The sequence below is a fragment of the Balaenoptera musculus genome, chromosome 11, assembly GCF_009873245.2.
Source record: "Balaenoptera musculus isolate JJ_BM4_2016_0621 chromosome 11, mBalMus1.pri.v3, whole genome shotgun sequence".
NCBI lineage: Eukaryota > Metazoa > Chordata > Mammalia > Artiodactyla > Balaenopteridae > Balaenoptera > Balaenoptera musculus.
Genome location: NC_045795.1, coordinates 39,281,256 through 39,295,657, shown reverse-complemented (window position 1 = coordinate 39,295,657; position 14,402 = coordinate 39,281,256). Strand labels below are relative to the sequence as shown.

Genomic DNA, 14,402 nt, shown 5'->3' with positions numbered 1-14,402 from the left:
GTGACACCCTGCACTCAGTGGATATTCAATCAACATTGCTGACTGACTGGCTGACTCCTGGAGATACGTACGACCAGCCCACTCAACTAGATAAAGACCCTTCTGTAGCAAGCAAGATAATGAGTCATTTTATAGTAAACTATCCTCCATACTACCCTTTTGGAAGAAAGTTTTATTTTTCTTTGTTACAAGCCTCAAGGACACTTATGGAAAGATACCAACAATCTTTATGAATGATTCCAAAGGGCCTTTCTGTGGTTTGTTGTGGAATGTAAGGCATCCTTCATTACCTGCCTGTGCCTTCATATCACCTATCGTTACTCTAAGAAAGATCTATGCAACTCACCTGGACTTAAACTCCTCCATCAGGGCTTTAGTTATGCGTTTCAGCTTATCCACAAACTGAGGCGAGCCAAACAGAACACTGCCAGAGAAACTGCTGGCCACTAGCAAGACCGAGGCCAGGATGGTTAACTGGTGCAGCTGGGCCTCCAGCTCCTGCAGCTGGGCTCTGTCCATCAGCAGGGTCTGGGGAAGCAGGCAGAGCGGGCTGTCAGGAGAGGAGGGTCCCCATGCAAGTCCTCAGTCCCAGACAACAAGGTAAGGCCCCCCACAGTCCTACCTCAGGGAACTCTTCATCTTCCGGGTCCCAGAGAAGGAGGTTCAGGAAGCCCTGGGACAGCACCATTTTGGGGCTGAGGGGCTCCGGGCTGTTGGCTGCCTCACTTGGAGAGGGGCAGACCACACTGGAGGAGTCAGGAGTGTCAGGGCAGCTAGGTGGCGGCGTGGAGAGGTCTGCCGCCGCTCGGGTCAGCCACTTGGTAGTGTGATCGAGGAGGCCTGTGACAGGAAGAGTGCGTAATTATCTTCAGCTCCTATATCCCTGAGGCCTTGGGACGAAGATTCAAGATCTCCTCCTCCTCAATAAGCAAATGCTTTGGTTGGGGGAAGTCTTTCTGGCTTAGATAACTATTCCTTCTGCCACCCCCATCTGAGGAAGAAACTTTCTGCTCCTAAAAAGAGGCAGAGTACTCTCTCACATCATTAAAGTCAGACCCAAAGTCATATTCCCTGCTCCTGCCCTCAAGTTATATACATACTAGGCTGCTTGTTGAGGAGTTCCTGAAATTTAGCTCGTTCATACTGGATGGAATGTTCCTGCAGTTGGGGCTGAAGGCTCTGGATAGTGTAGTTCACCATGTCCATTTTCATCAGGCCCAGAACCTGGAAGATTCCTCTGACACAGGAGGAAATAGAATATTTATACTATGAAAGGAAATGCAGTAAGGGGGAACCTACACAAGATATCATTAAATCACCATATTCTAGAGGTAGGAGGGGCTTTAAAACTAATTTAGTCCTGCCTCCTAAATTTACAAAAGATGGCACTGTGGCCTAGGACCCAAGGCCGAGTGAGTAAGTGAGTGAGTGGCAGAGCTAGGAACAGATAAGTCTCTGGATGTTAAAGCCTTCGGACCTTTCCACAACAGTCATTCTATGTCTCTTAAAAAAAGAGTAGTCAGTGGAAGGAAACACACCAGCATGCCGACAAATCTCTCTGGGAAGTGGGATTTTAGCTGATGTTATTTCTGATGCTATTTTTGGACAATTCACTTTTTTTTTTTTTTAACTTTCTGGGTCATGGTTTCTATAGCTCTGAAAAAGGGGTAACCTCCCATCCCTATCCCTCATATTGTGTGAAATGTAATAAGAAAACCTGGGATAGGGATGTTTGAATTCCTTGGAAGAAAGGATTACATACTCCAATGATTTATAGTAGGATGGTGTATAGGGGGCCAATCAATCTAAGGCCATCTTTGGAAAAGAAAAGCTAATAGACCAGAGAAAAGAGGAGTTAGTCAGGTCTTCAGTAGGGAAGAGCCAGCCAAGACAGAGGCTGTGACCCAGTGTCCGGCCCAGCTGTGCCCGGCCCAGGGGCTGAGGCAGGTTTCAAGAAACTGGTCAAGTTTCACACCTCAGTAACCGAACAGGGGCTGTGATGTTCTCTAGTTTCTGCACTGCTTCATCTCGAACTGGTGCACACAGCAGAGTCATCATGTTGAGAATGTACTTAGAGAGATGAGGGACATCCAGGGCCCCGTGTTCTGCTTCCTGCTTAAGGAGGTTCATGTCCAGGCCTTCTTCAATCTCACTTCTTAGGCGGTTCTGGCGTGGTAATAGCAGTGACAGCAAGATCTGCCCAGGAAAGAAAGTCAAAGGAGGAGTTGCTTTCTGTTCAGAGCCCCAAACTTTCTCTAATGGACAATCCCTTTAGCCGAAGACATCCCAGCCTGTGTCTTTTAAGGATCAAGAAGTTATGGAGAATAGTATGGAGGTTCCTTTAAAAACTAAAAATAGAGCTACCATATGATCCAGCAATCCCACTCCTGGACGTATATCCAGAGAAAACCATAATTCAAAATGATACATGCACCCCAATGTTCAACTGCAGCACTATTTACACTAGCCAGGACATGGAATCAACCTAAATGTCTATTGACAGAGGAATGGATAAAGAAGATGTTGTACAACAGAATATTACTCAGCCATAAAAAAGAACGAAATATCATTTGCATTGATGGACCTAGAGAGTGTCATACTGAGTGAAGTCAGACAGAGAAAGACAAACAATCATATGATATCGCTTATATGTGGAATCTAAAAAAATGGTACAAATGAACCTATTTACAAAACAGAAATAGAGTCACAGCTGTAGAAAACAAATTTATGGTTACTGGGGGGAAAGCAGTGGTGGTGCAGGGGGATAAATTGGGAGATTGGGATTGACATATACACAATAGTATATATAAAATAGATAGTTAATAAGGACCCACTGTATAGCACAGGGAACTCTTCTCAATACTCTGTAATGACCTATATGGGAAAAGAATCTAAAAAAGAGTGGATATATGTATATCTATAACTGATTCACTTTGCTGTACAGCAGAAACTAACACAACATTGTAAAAGCAACTACACTCCAATAAAAATTAAAAAAAAAAAAAGAAGTTAGGTCCCTAAATTTCCTAGAGGATATTATTTATCTTTGTTTAGGGGCCAATGACAGTTCGAGGGTTTAGGGGATCACTGATAGCAACAGTATATCATTTTCTATGCAGATTGAGATAAAGAGATGAATAAAGTCAAGGGGTATGGTAAAAAGAAATGCAAGGTACAACAAATATAAAATACACACCACCACACAGTGGTGAGGTACTCTTAATTTACCAAAGGAAGCATTTTTTAGATTATTTTACTTGAAAGGGCAAGAATGAAATAGGCAAAGGAACTGTTAAAAGTCCCTTGAGAGATTGGTTCAAGATGGCGGAGTAGAAGGACGTGCTCTCACTCCCTCTTGCGAGAGCATTGGAATCACAACTAACTGCTGAACAATCATTTACAAGAAGACACTGGAACTCACCAAAAAAGATACCCCACAACCAAAGACAAAGGAGAAGCCACAGTGAGACGGTAGGAGGGGCGCAATCACAATAAAATCAAATTCCATAACTGCTGGGTGGGTGACTCACAAACTGGAGAACACTTATACCACAAAAGCCCACCCACTGGAGTGAAAGTTCTGAGCCCCACGTCAGGCTTCCCAACCTGGGGGTCCAGCAATAGGAGGAGGAATTCCTAGAGAATCAGGCTTTGAAGGCTAGCGGGATTTGACTGCAGGACTTCGACAGGGCTGAGGGAAACAGAGACTCCACTATTGGAGCGCACACACAAAGTAGTGTGTGCATCAGGACCCAGGGGACAGAGCAGTGACCCCATAGGAGACTGAACCAGACCTACCTGCTAGTGTTCCAGGTTCTCCTGCAGAGGTGGGGGGTGGCTGTGTCTCACCGTGAGGACAAGGACACACACTGGCAGCAGAAGTTCTGGGAAGTACTCCTTGGCGTGAGCCCTCCCAGGTTCCGCCATTAGCCCCACCAAAGGGCCCAGGTAGGCTCCTGTGTTGGGTCGCCTCAGGCCAAGCAACCAACAGGGAGGGAACCCAGACTCACCCATCAGCAGACAAGCAGATTAAAGTTTTACTGAGCTCTGCCCACCAGAGCAACAGCCAGCTCTACCCACCACCAGTCCCTCCCATCAGGAAACTTGCACAAGCCTCTTAGATAGCCTCATCCACCAGAGGGCAGATGGCAGAAGCAAGAAGAACTACAATCCTGCAGTCTGTGGAACAAAAACCACATTCACAGAAAGATAGACAAGATGAAAAGGCAGAGGGCTATGTACTGGATGAAGGAACAAAATAAAACCCCAGAAAAACAACTAAATGAAGTGGAGATAGGCAACCTTCCAGAAAAAGAATTCAGAATAATGATAGTGAAGATGATCCAGGACCTCGGAAAAACAATGGAGGCAAAGATCGAGAAGATGCAAGAAATGTTTAACAAAGACATAGAAGAATTAAAGAACAAACAAACAGAGATGAACAATACAATAACTGAAATGAAAAATACACTAGAAGGAATCAATAGCAGAATAACTGAGGCAGAAAAACGGATAAGTGACCTGGAAGACAGAATGGTGGAATTCACTGCTGCAGAACAGAATAAAGAAAAAAGAAATGAAGACAGCCTAAGAGACCTCTGGGACAACATTAAACGCAACAACATTCACATTATAGGGGTCCCAGAAGAAGGAGAGAGAGAGAAAGGACCAGAGAAAATATTTGAAGAGATTATAGTCGAACACTTCCCTAACATGGGAAAGGAAATAGCCACCCAAGTCCAGGAAGCGCAGAGAGTCCCATACAGGATAAATCCAAGGAGAAACACGCTGAGACACACAGTAATCAAATTGGCAAAAATTAAAGACAAAGAAAAATTATTGAAAGCAGCAAGGGAAAAACGACAAATAACATATAAGGGAACTCCCATAAGGTTAACAGCTGATTTCTCAGCAGAAACTCTGCAAGCCAGAAGGGAGTGGCATGACATATTTAAAGTGATGAAAGGGAAGAACCTACAACCAAGATTACCCTTCCCATCAAGGATCTCATTCAGATTTGACGGAGAAATCAAAAGCTTTACAGACAAGCAAAAGCTAAGAGAATTCAGCACCACCAAACCAGCTCTACAACAAATGCTAAAGGAACTTCTCTAAGTGGAAAACACAAGAGAAGAAAAGGACCTACAAAAACAAACCCAAAACAATTCAGAAAATGGTCATAGGAACATACATATCGATAATTACCTTAAACGTGAATGGATTAAATGCTCCAACCAAAAGACACAGGCTTGCTGAATGGATACAGAAACAAGACCCATATATATGCTGTCTACAAGAGACCGACTTCAGACCTAGGGACACATACAGACTGAAAGTGAGGGGATGGAAAAAGATATTCCATGCGAATGGAAATCAAAAGAAAGCTGGAGTAGCAATACTCATATCAGATAAAATAGACTTTAAGATAAAGAATGTTACAAGAGACAAGGAAGGACACTACATAATGATCAAGGCATCAATCCAAGAGGATATAACAATTATAAATATATATGCACCCAACATAGGAGCACCTCAATACATAAGGCAACTGCTAACAGCTATAAAAGAGGAAATCAACAGTAACACAATAATAGTGGGGGACTTCTAACACCTCACTTACACCAATGGACAGATCATCCAAACAGACAATTAATAAGGAAACACAAGCTTTAAATGACACAATACACCAGATAGATTTAATTGATATTTATAGGACATTCCATCCTAAAACAGCACATTACACTTTCTTCTCAAGTACGCACGGAATATTCTCCAGGATAGATCACATCTTGGGTCACATCAAGCCTCAGTAAATTTAAGAAAATTGAAATCATATCAAGCATCTTTTCTGACCACAATACTATGAGATTAGAAATCAAATACAGGGAAAAAAACGTAAAAAACACAAACGCATGGAGGTTAAACAATACGTTACTAAAAAACCAAGAGATCACTGAAGAAATCAAAGAGGAAATCAAAAAATACCTAGAGACAAATGACAATGAAAACACGACAATCCAAAACCTATGGGATGCAGCAAAAGCAGTTCTAAGAGGGAAGTTTATAGCTATACAAGCCTACCTCAAGAAACAAGAAAAATCTCAAATAAACAATCTAACTTTACACCTAAAGGAACTGGAGAAAGAAGAGCAAACAAAACCCAAAGTTAGCAGAAGGAAAGAAATCATAAAGATCAGAGCAGAAATAACTGAAATAGAAACAAAGAAAACAATAGCAAAGATCAATAAAACTAAAAGCTGGTTCTTTGAGAAGATAAACAAAATTGATAAACCATTAGCCAGACTCATCAAGAAGAAGAGGGAGAGGACTCAAATAAAATTAGAAATGAAAAGGGAGAAGTTACAACAGACACCGCAGAAATACAAAGCATCCTAAGAGACTACTACAAGCAACCCCATGCCAATAAAATGGACAACCTGGAAGAAATGGACAAATTCTTAGAAAGCTATAACCTTCCAAGACTGAACTAGGAAGAAATAGAAAATATGAACAGACCAATCACAAGTAATGAAATTGAAACTGTGATTAAAAATCTTCCAACAAACAGAAGTCCAGGACCAGATGGCTTCACAGGTGAATTCTATCAAACATTTAGAGAAGAGCTAACACCCATCCTTCTCAAACGCTTCCAAAAAATTGCAGAGGAAGGAACACTCCCAAATTCATTCTATGCGGCCACCATCACCCTGATACCAAAACCAGACAAAGATACTACAAAAAAAGAAAATTACAGACCAGTATCACTGATGAATATATATGCAAAAATCCTCAACAAAATACTAGCAAACAGAACCCAAGAACACATTAAAAGGATCATACACCATGATCAAGTGGGATTTATCCCAGGGATGCAAGGATTCTTCAATATATACAAATCAATCAATGTGATACATCATATTAACAAATTGAAGAATAAAAACCATATGATCATCTCAATAGATGCAGAAAAAGCTTTGGACAAAATTCAACACCCATTTATGACAGAAACTCTCCAGAAAGTGGGCATAGAGGGAACCTACCTCAACATAATAAAGGCCATATATGACAAACCCACAGCAAACATCATTCTCAATGGTGAAAAACTGAAAGCACTTCCTCCAAGATCAGGAACAAGACAAGGATGTCCACTCTCACCACTATTATTCAACATAGTTTTGGAAGTCCTAGCCACGGCAATCAGAGAAGAAAAAGAAATAAAAGGAATACAAATTGGAAAAGAGCAAGTAAAACTGTCACTGTTTGCAGATGACATGATACTATACACAGAGAATCCTAAAGATGCCACCAGAAAACTACTAGAGCTAATCAATGAATTTGGTAAAGTAGCAGGAAAGAAAATCAATGCACAGAAATATCCTGCATTCCTATACACTAATGATGAAAAATCTGAAAAAGAAATTAAGGAAACACTCCCATTTACCATCGCAACAAAAAGAATAAAATACCTAGGAATAAACCTACCTAGGGAGACAAAAGACCTGTATGCAGAAAACTATAAGACACTGATGAAAGAAATTAAAGATGATACCAACAGATGGAGAGATATACCATGTTCTTGGATTGGAAGAATCAATATTGTGAAAATGACTATACTACCCAAAGCAATCTACAGATTCAATGCAATCCCTATCAAATTACCAATGGCATTTTTTACAGAACTAGAACAAAAAGTCTTAAAATTTGTATGGAGACACAAAAGACCCCGAGTAGCCAAAGCAGTCTTGAGGGGAAAAAACGGAGCTGGAGGAATCAGAATCCCTGACTTCAGACTATACTACAAAGCTACAATAATCAAGACAATATGGTACTGGCACAAAAACAGAAATATAGATCAATGCAACAGGATAGAAAGCCCAGAGATAAACCCACGCACCTACGGTCAATTAATCTATGATAAAGGAGGCAAGGATATACAATGGAGAAAAGACAGTCTCTTCAATAAGTGGTGTTGGGAAAACTGGACAGCTACATGTAAAAGAATGAAATTAGAACACTCCCTAACACCATACACAAAAATAAACTCAAAATGGATTAGAGACCTAAATGTAAGACCGGACACTATAAAGCTCTTAGAGGAAAACATAGGAAGGACACTCTTTGACATAAATCACAGCAAGATCTTTTTTGATCCACCTTCTAGAGTAATGGAAATAAAAACAAAAATAAACAAATGGGATCTAATGAAACTTAAAAGCTTTTGCAAAGCAAAGGAAACTACAAACAAGACGAAAAGACACCCCTCAGAATGGGAGAAAATATTTGCAAATGAATCAACGGACAAAGGATTAATCTCTAAAATATATAAACAGCTCATGCAGCTCAATATTATAAAAACAAACAACCCAATCCAAAAATGGGCAGAAGACCTAAATAGACATTTCCCCAAAGAAGACATACAGACGGCCACGAAGCACATGAAAAGCTGCTCAACATCACTAATTATTAGAGAAATGCAAATCAAAACTACAATGAGGTATCACCTCACACCAGTTAGAATGGGCATCATCAGATAATCTAAAAACAACAAATGCTGGAGAGAGTGTGGAGAAAAGGGAACCCTCTTGCACTGTTGGTGGGAATGTAAATTGATACAGCCTCTATGGAGAACAGTATGGTGGTTCCTTAAAAAACTAAAAATAGAATTACCATATGACCCAGCAATCCCACTACTGGGCATATACCCAGAGAAAACCATAATTCAAAAAGACACATGCACCTCAATGTTCATTGCAGCACTATTTACAATAGCCAGGACATGGAAGCAACCTAAATGCCCATCGACAGATGAATGGATAAAGAAGATGTGGTACATATATACAATGGAATAGTACTCAGCCATAAAAAGGAAGGGAATTGGGTCATTTGCAGAGACGTGGATGAACCTATAGACTGTCATACAGAGTGAAGTAAGTCAGAAGGAGAAAAACAAACATCATGTGTTAGCTCATATATGTGGAACCTAGAAAAATAGTACAGATGAACCGGTTTGCAGGGCAGACATTGAGACACAGATGTAGAGAACAAACGTATGGACACCAAGGGGGGAAAGTGGCAGGGGTGGTGGTGGTGGTGGTGGTGTGATGAATTGGGAGATTGGGACTGACATGTATACACTGATGTGTGTAAAATGCATGACTAATAAGAACCTGCTGTATAAAAAATCTAAAAAAAAAACTTGAAGTATAAATTAAAAAAAAAAAAGTCCCTTGAAATAGACTATTAACCCAAAAATATAAGTTCCCTGTGGACGGAGACTCTCTTATTCATCTCTGTGCCTCTGTAACATCTAGACATTGGTGGTGGTGAGGGATAGGGTTGTTTAATTTAATGGAATACTGTGTTGTCACAGCAAGATCCCAACTGTTTAGCTTCATCTTAAACAAATAAAAGTTGCTCCATACTATCCATTTAAATGACAAACTATGCCAGTTATCCACTTGGAGCCTCTCAGTTCCAAATCTACCCATCAGTGCCTACTCTGAGAAAATGGTGCTGGGCCCTTTAAATATTTTTCCTTTGCTGGCTGGCACAGTGTTAAGTTCTGTCAGTAGAGGGTGCTAAAGAGACAATGCAAGAGGAAGACGTCTTCCTTCCTGGCTCCGGTGTACTCCTCCCAGCAAGCTCCTGCAGCGCAGCAGCTTCTCTTTGTTCGAATTACTATGTGGTTTCTTCTGCCTGATTGGACCCTAACTGATACAAAATCTGTACCATGAGTGAGGTTTGAACTCAAATGGCCACATGTCCATTGGATTTGATGAGCAGAAAGTAGCAAGTACTTTAGATGACTTAGAAAAACATGCAAACTAGAGGATGGCAGATAATCCCTACAAGAATTGGGCAGCTGGTGACCTCAGTACAGTTGCTAGAGTTTCAGTGGTCTGAGCTTGTCAAGCTTTCCACTCCAAGATGCAAAGTAAGTTGCTGTACCTCAAACCACCCATCATGAAAAAAGGCACAACACTCGTAGGACTTTGTGGATGTGGTAGGCAACACACACCACATTTGAGATTGCTACTGTGACACTCATTTAGAGTCACTCACAAGGTTGCCAATTTCAAGTGGAACCAAGCAAGACTAGGCTCCGCAGCAAGTTCAGGCTGCTATACAAGTCACTCTACCATTTAGGCCTGATCCAGCAGCCTCAGTGATACTTGAAGTGCCCATGGCGAGTAAGGATGCTTGCTGTACAGAGCCCTGGCAAACACCAACAGGAACATCACAGCACAGACTTCTAGGATTTGGGAGCAAATCTATGCCCTCTTCTGCAGATAACTATTTGCCTTTTGAGAAACAGTTTCTGGCTTGTGCCTGACCCTTGGCAAAAAGTAAACACCGCACCACAGGACACTGGGTGACCATGTGGCCTGAGATTCCCATCAGGAACTCGGTGTTGTCTGACCTACCTAGCCACAAGACTGGACATGCACCACAGCAATCTATCATCAGATGAAAATGGCCCATACGAGACCAAGCATATCCAGGTACAAGGACAGGCATACAGACCAGATTAGAATAGAGAGCCCAGAAATAAAACCTGGACATATGGTCAAATGATTTTTGAGAACAATGCCAAGACCATTCAATGGGGAAAGGACAGTCTTTTCAACAAATGGTACTGGGGAAACTGGATATCCACATGCAAAAGAATGAAGTTGAACCTTACCTACACCAAATAAAAAATTAACTCAAAATGGGTGGAAGACCTAAACATAAGAGCTAAAATTCTGAAATTCTCAGAAGAAAATAGGAGTAAATCTTCATAATCTTGGATTTCATAAGATATGACACCAAAAGCAGAAGCAACCATAGACTATAGATAAATGGGGCTTCATTAAAATTAAAACTTTTGTGCATCAAGGTACACTATCAAGAAAGTGAAAAAACTACCCACAGAATGGAAGACAACATCTGCAAATCATTTATCAGACAAGGGTCAACTATCCAGAATGTTTAAGGAACTCTTACAACTCAACAACAAAAAGACAACTCAGTTTTAAAATGGGCAAAGGACTTGAGTAAATATTTCTCCAAAGATGACGTAGAAGAGGGTATCAAGCACATGAAGGTGCTCAGCATCATTAGCCACTAGGGAAATGCAAATCAAAACCACATTAAGATTCCACTTCATACAGACTGTGCCATGGGAAGATGTCTATAATTTTTTCAAAAAAAGGAAAATAAATGTTGAAAAATAAGTGAAAATGTGGAGAAATTGGAACACTCACACATTTCTGGTGGGAATGTAAAATGGTAAGTCACTGTGGAAAACAGTTTAGTGATTTCTCAATAAGTTAAATATAAAATTATCACATGACTCAGCAACTCCACTCCAGGGTATATATTCCAAAGACTGGAAAAGAGATGTTCAAACAAAGACTTGTACACAAATGTTCATAGCAGCACTACTCCCAATAGCAAAAATGTGAAAACAACACAAATGTCCATCAACAGATGAATGGGGACTTCCCTGGTGGTCCAGTGGCTAAGACTCCATGCTCCCAATGCAGGGGGCCCGGGCTCAATCCCTGGTCAGGAAACTAGATCCCACATGCTGCAACTAAGAGTCCACATGCCACAACTAAAAAAAGATCCTGAAGAGGACAGAAAGTCCAGAGATAAACCCACGCACATATGATCACCTCATCTTTGACAAAGGAGGCAAGAATATACAATGGAGAAAAAACAGCCTCTTCAGTAAGTGGTGCTGGGAAAAATTGATAGATACATGTAAAAGAATGAAATTAGAACACACCCTAACACCAAACACAACAATAAACTCAAAACGGATTAAAGACCTAAATGTAAGGCCAGACACTATAAAACTCTTAGAGGAAAGCATAGGCAGAACACTCTATGACATAAATCACAGCAAGATCCTTTTTGACCCACCTCCTAGAATAAGGGAAATAAAAACAAAAATAAACAAATGGGACCTAATGAAACTTAAAAGCTTTTGCACAGCAAAGGAAACCATAAACAAGACGAAAAGACACCCCTCAGAATGGGAGAAAATATTTGCAAACGAAGCAACTGACAAAGGATTAATCTCCAAAATGTACAAGCAGCTCATGCAGCTCAATATCACAAAAACAAACAACCCAATCCAAAAATGGGCAGAAGACCTAAATAGACATTTCTCCAAAGAAGACATACAGATGGCCAACAAATGCATGAAAAAATGCTCAACATCACTAATCATTAGAGAAATGCAAATCAAAACCACAATGAGGTATCACCTCACACAGGTCAGAATGGCCATTATCAAAAAATCTACAAACAATAAATGCTGGAGAGAGTGTGGAGAAAAGGGAACCCTCCTGCCCTGTTGGTGGGAATGTAAATTCATAGAGCCACTGTAGAGAACAGTATGGAGGTTCCTTGAAAAACTAAAAATAGAACTACCATATGACACAGCAATCCCACTACTGGGCATATACCCTGAGAAAACCATAATTCAAAAAGACACATGCACCCCAATGTTCACTGCAGCACTATTTACAATAGCCAGGTCACAGAAGCAACCTAAATGCCCACTGACAGACGAATGGATAAAGAAGATGTGGTACATATATATAATGGAATATTACTCAGCCATAAAAAGTAACGAAATTGGGTCATTTGTAGAGAAGTGGATGGATCTAGACACTGTCATACAGAGTGAAGTAAGTCAGAAAGAGAAAAACAAATATCGTGTATTAACGCATATATGTGGAAACTAGAAAAATGGTACAGATGAACTGGTTTGCAGGGCAGAAATAGAGACACAGATGTAGAGAACAAACGTATGGACACCAAGGAGGGAAAGCGGCGGGGGGCAGTGGTGGTGTGATGAATTGGGCTATTGGGATTGACATATATACACTAATATGTATAAAATAGATAACTAGTAAGAACCTGCTGTATAAAAAATAAATAAAATAAAATTCAAAAAATAAATAAAAGGAAAGTGGATCAAAAAAAAAATCTAGAAACAATAAATGCTGGAGAGGGTGTGGAGAAAAGGGAACCCTCCTGCACTGTTGGTGGGAATGTAAATTGATACAGCCACTATGGAGAACAGTATGGAGGTTCCCTGAAAAACTAAAAATAGAACTACCATATGACCCAGCAATCCCACTACTGGGCATATACCCTGAGAAAACCATAATTCAAAAAGATACATGCACCACAATGTACACTGCATCTCTATTTACAATAGCCAGGACATGGAAGCAACCTAAATGTCCATCAACAGATGAATGGATAAAGAAGATGTGGCACATATATACAATGGAATATTACTCAGCCATAAAAAGGAACGAAACTGAGTTATTTGTAGTGAGATGGATGGACCTAGAATCTGTCATACAGAGTGAAATAAGTCAGAAAGAGAAAAACAAATACCGTATGCTAACACATACATATGGAATATTAAAAAAGCAGCACTGATGAACCTAGTGGCAGGGCAGGAATAAAGACACAGACGTAGAGAATGGATTTGAGGGCGTGGGGGGGAAGGGGAAGCTGGGATTAAGTGAGAGAGTAGCACTGACATATATACACACCAAATGTAAAATGGATGGCTAGTGGGAAGCTGCTGCATAGCACAAGGAGATCAACTTGATGCTCTGTGACAACCTAGAGGGATGGGATAGGGAGAGTGGGAGGGAGGCTCAAGAGGAAGGGGATATGGGGATATATGTATACATATAGCTGATTCACTTTGTTATACAGCGGAAACTAACACAACCTTGTAAAGCATTTATACTCCAATAAAGATGTGAAAAAAGAAAAAAAGATCCCGCATGCTGCAACTGAAGATGCTGCACACTGCAACTAAGACGTGACGTGGCCAAAAACAAAACAAAACAAAACAACAAATGAATGGATAAACAAAATATGGTATATCCATACAACGGAATATTTTCAGCCATAAAAAGGGATGAAGTTCTGATCCACACTGCAATGTGGATGAACCTTGAAACCATGCTAAGTAAAATTTGCCATATGTAAAAGGAATCATAATTCCACTTATATGAGGAACCTAGAGTAGTCAAATTCATAGAGACAGAAGGTAAAATAGAGGTTACCAGGCACTGGGGGAAAAGGGGTCTGAAGTGTTACTGTTTAATGGGTAGAGTTTCTGTTTGGGAAGATGAAAACGTTCTGGAAATGGATAGTGGTGATGACTGCACAACATTGCGAATGTACTTAATGCCACTGAATTGTAACACTTAACATTATTAAAACGGTAAAAATTTTGTTTACCATAATAAAAAAAAATCCTAAAAAGCACAAACAACTAAGTTGGTAACGTGGCACCATTCCCCAGGGAGGATCAGCCAGCCACCTGGTAGCAGATGATTTCTTTGGATCTCTTCCTTCGGGGAGGGGGCGGAGAG

General features: G+C 40.5%; 1 protein-coding gene across 4 annotated transcripts in view; it reads right to left on the bottom strand.

Moving 5' to 3' along the window:
- TCP11 (t-complex 11) overlaps positions 1 to 14,402 on the bottom strand; it is a 29,047-nt gene that overhangs the window by 1,734 nt on the left and 12,911 nt on the right. For 3 of the 4 annotated variants that reach the window (XM_036869487.1, XM_036869485.1, XM_036869488.1), the window contains 4 exons: positions 1,976 to 2,196; positions 1,101 to 1,237; positions 623 to 840; positions 347 to 528 (listed from right to left, as the gene is read on the bottom strand). In XM_036869487.1, the coding sequence (XP_036725382.1) occupies positions 347 to 528; positions 623 to 840; positions 1,101 to 1,237; positions 1,976 to 2,196 (758 nt within the window). Of the gene's footprint in view, positions 1 to 346; positions 529 to 622; positions 841 to 1,100; positions 1,238 to 1,975; positions 2,197 to 14,402 lie in introns of those variants that run through there. The other variant, XM_036869486.1, reaches the window with a different exon arrangement.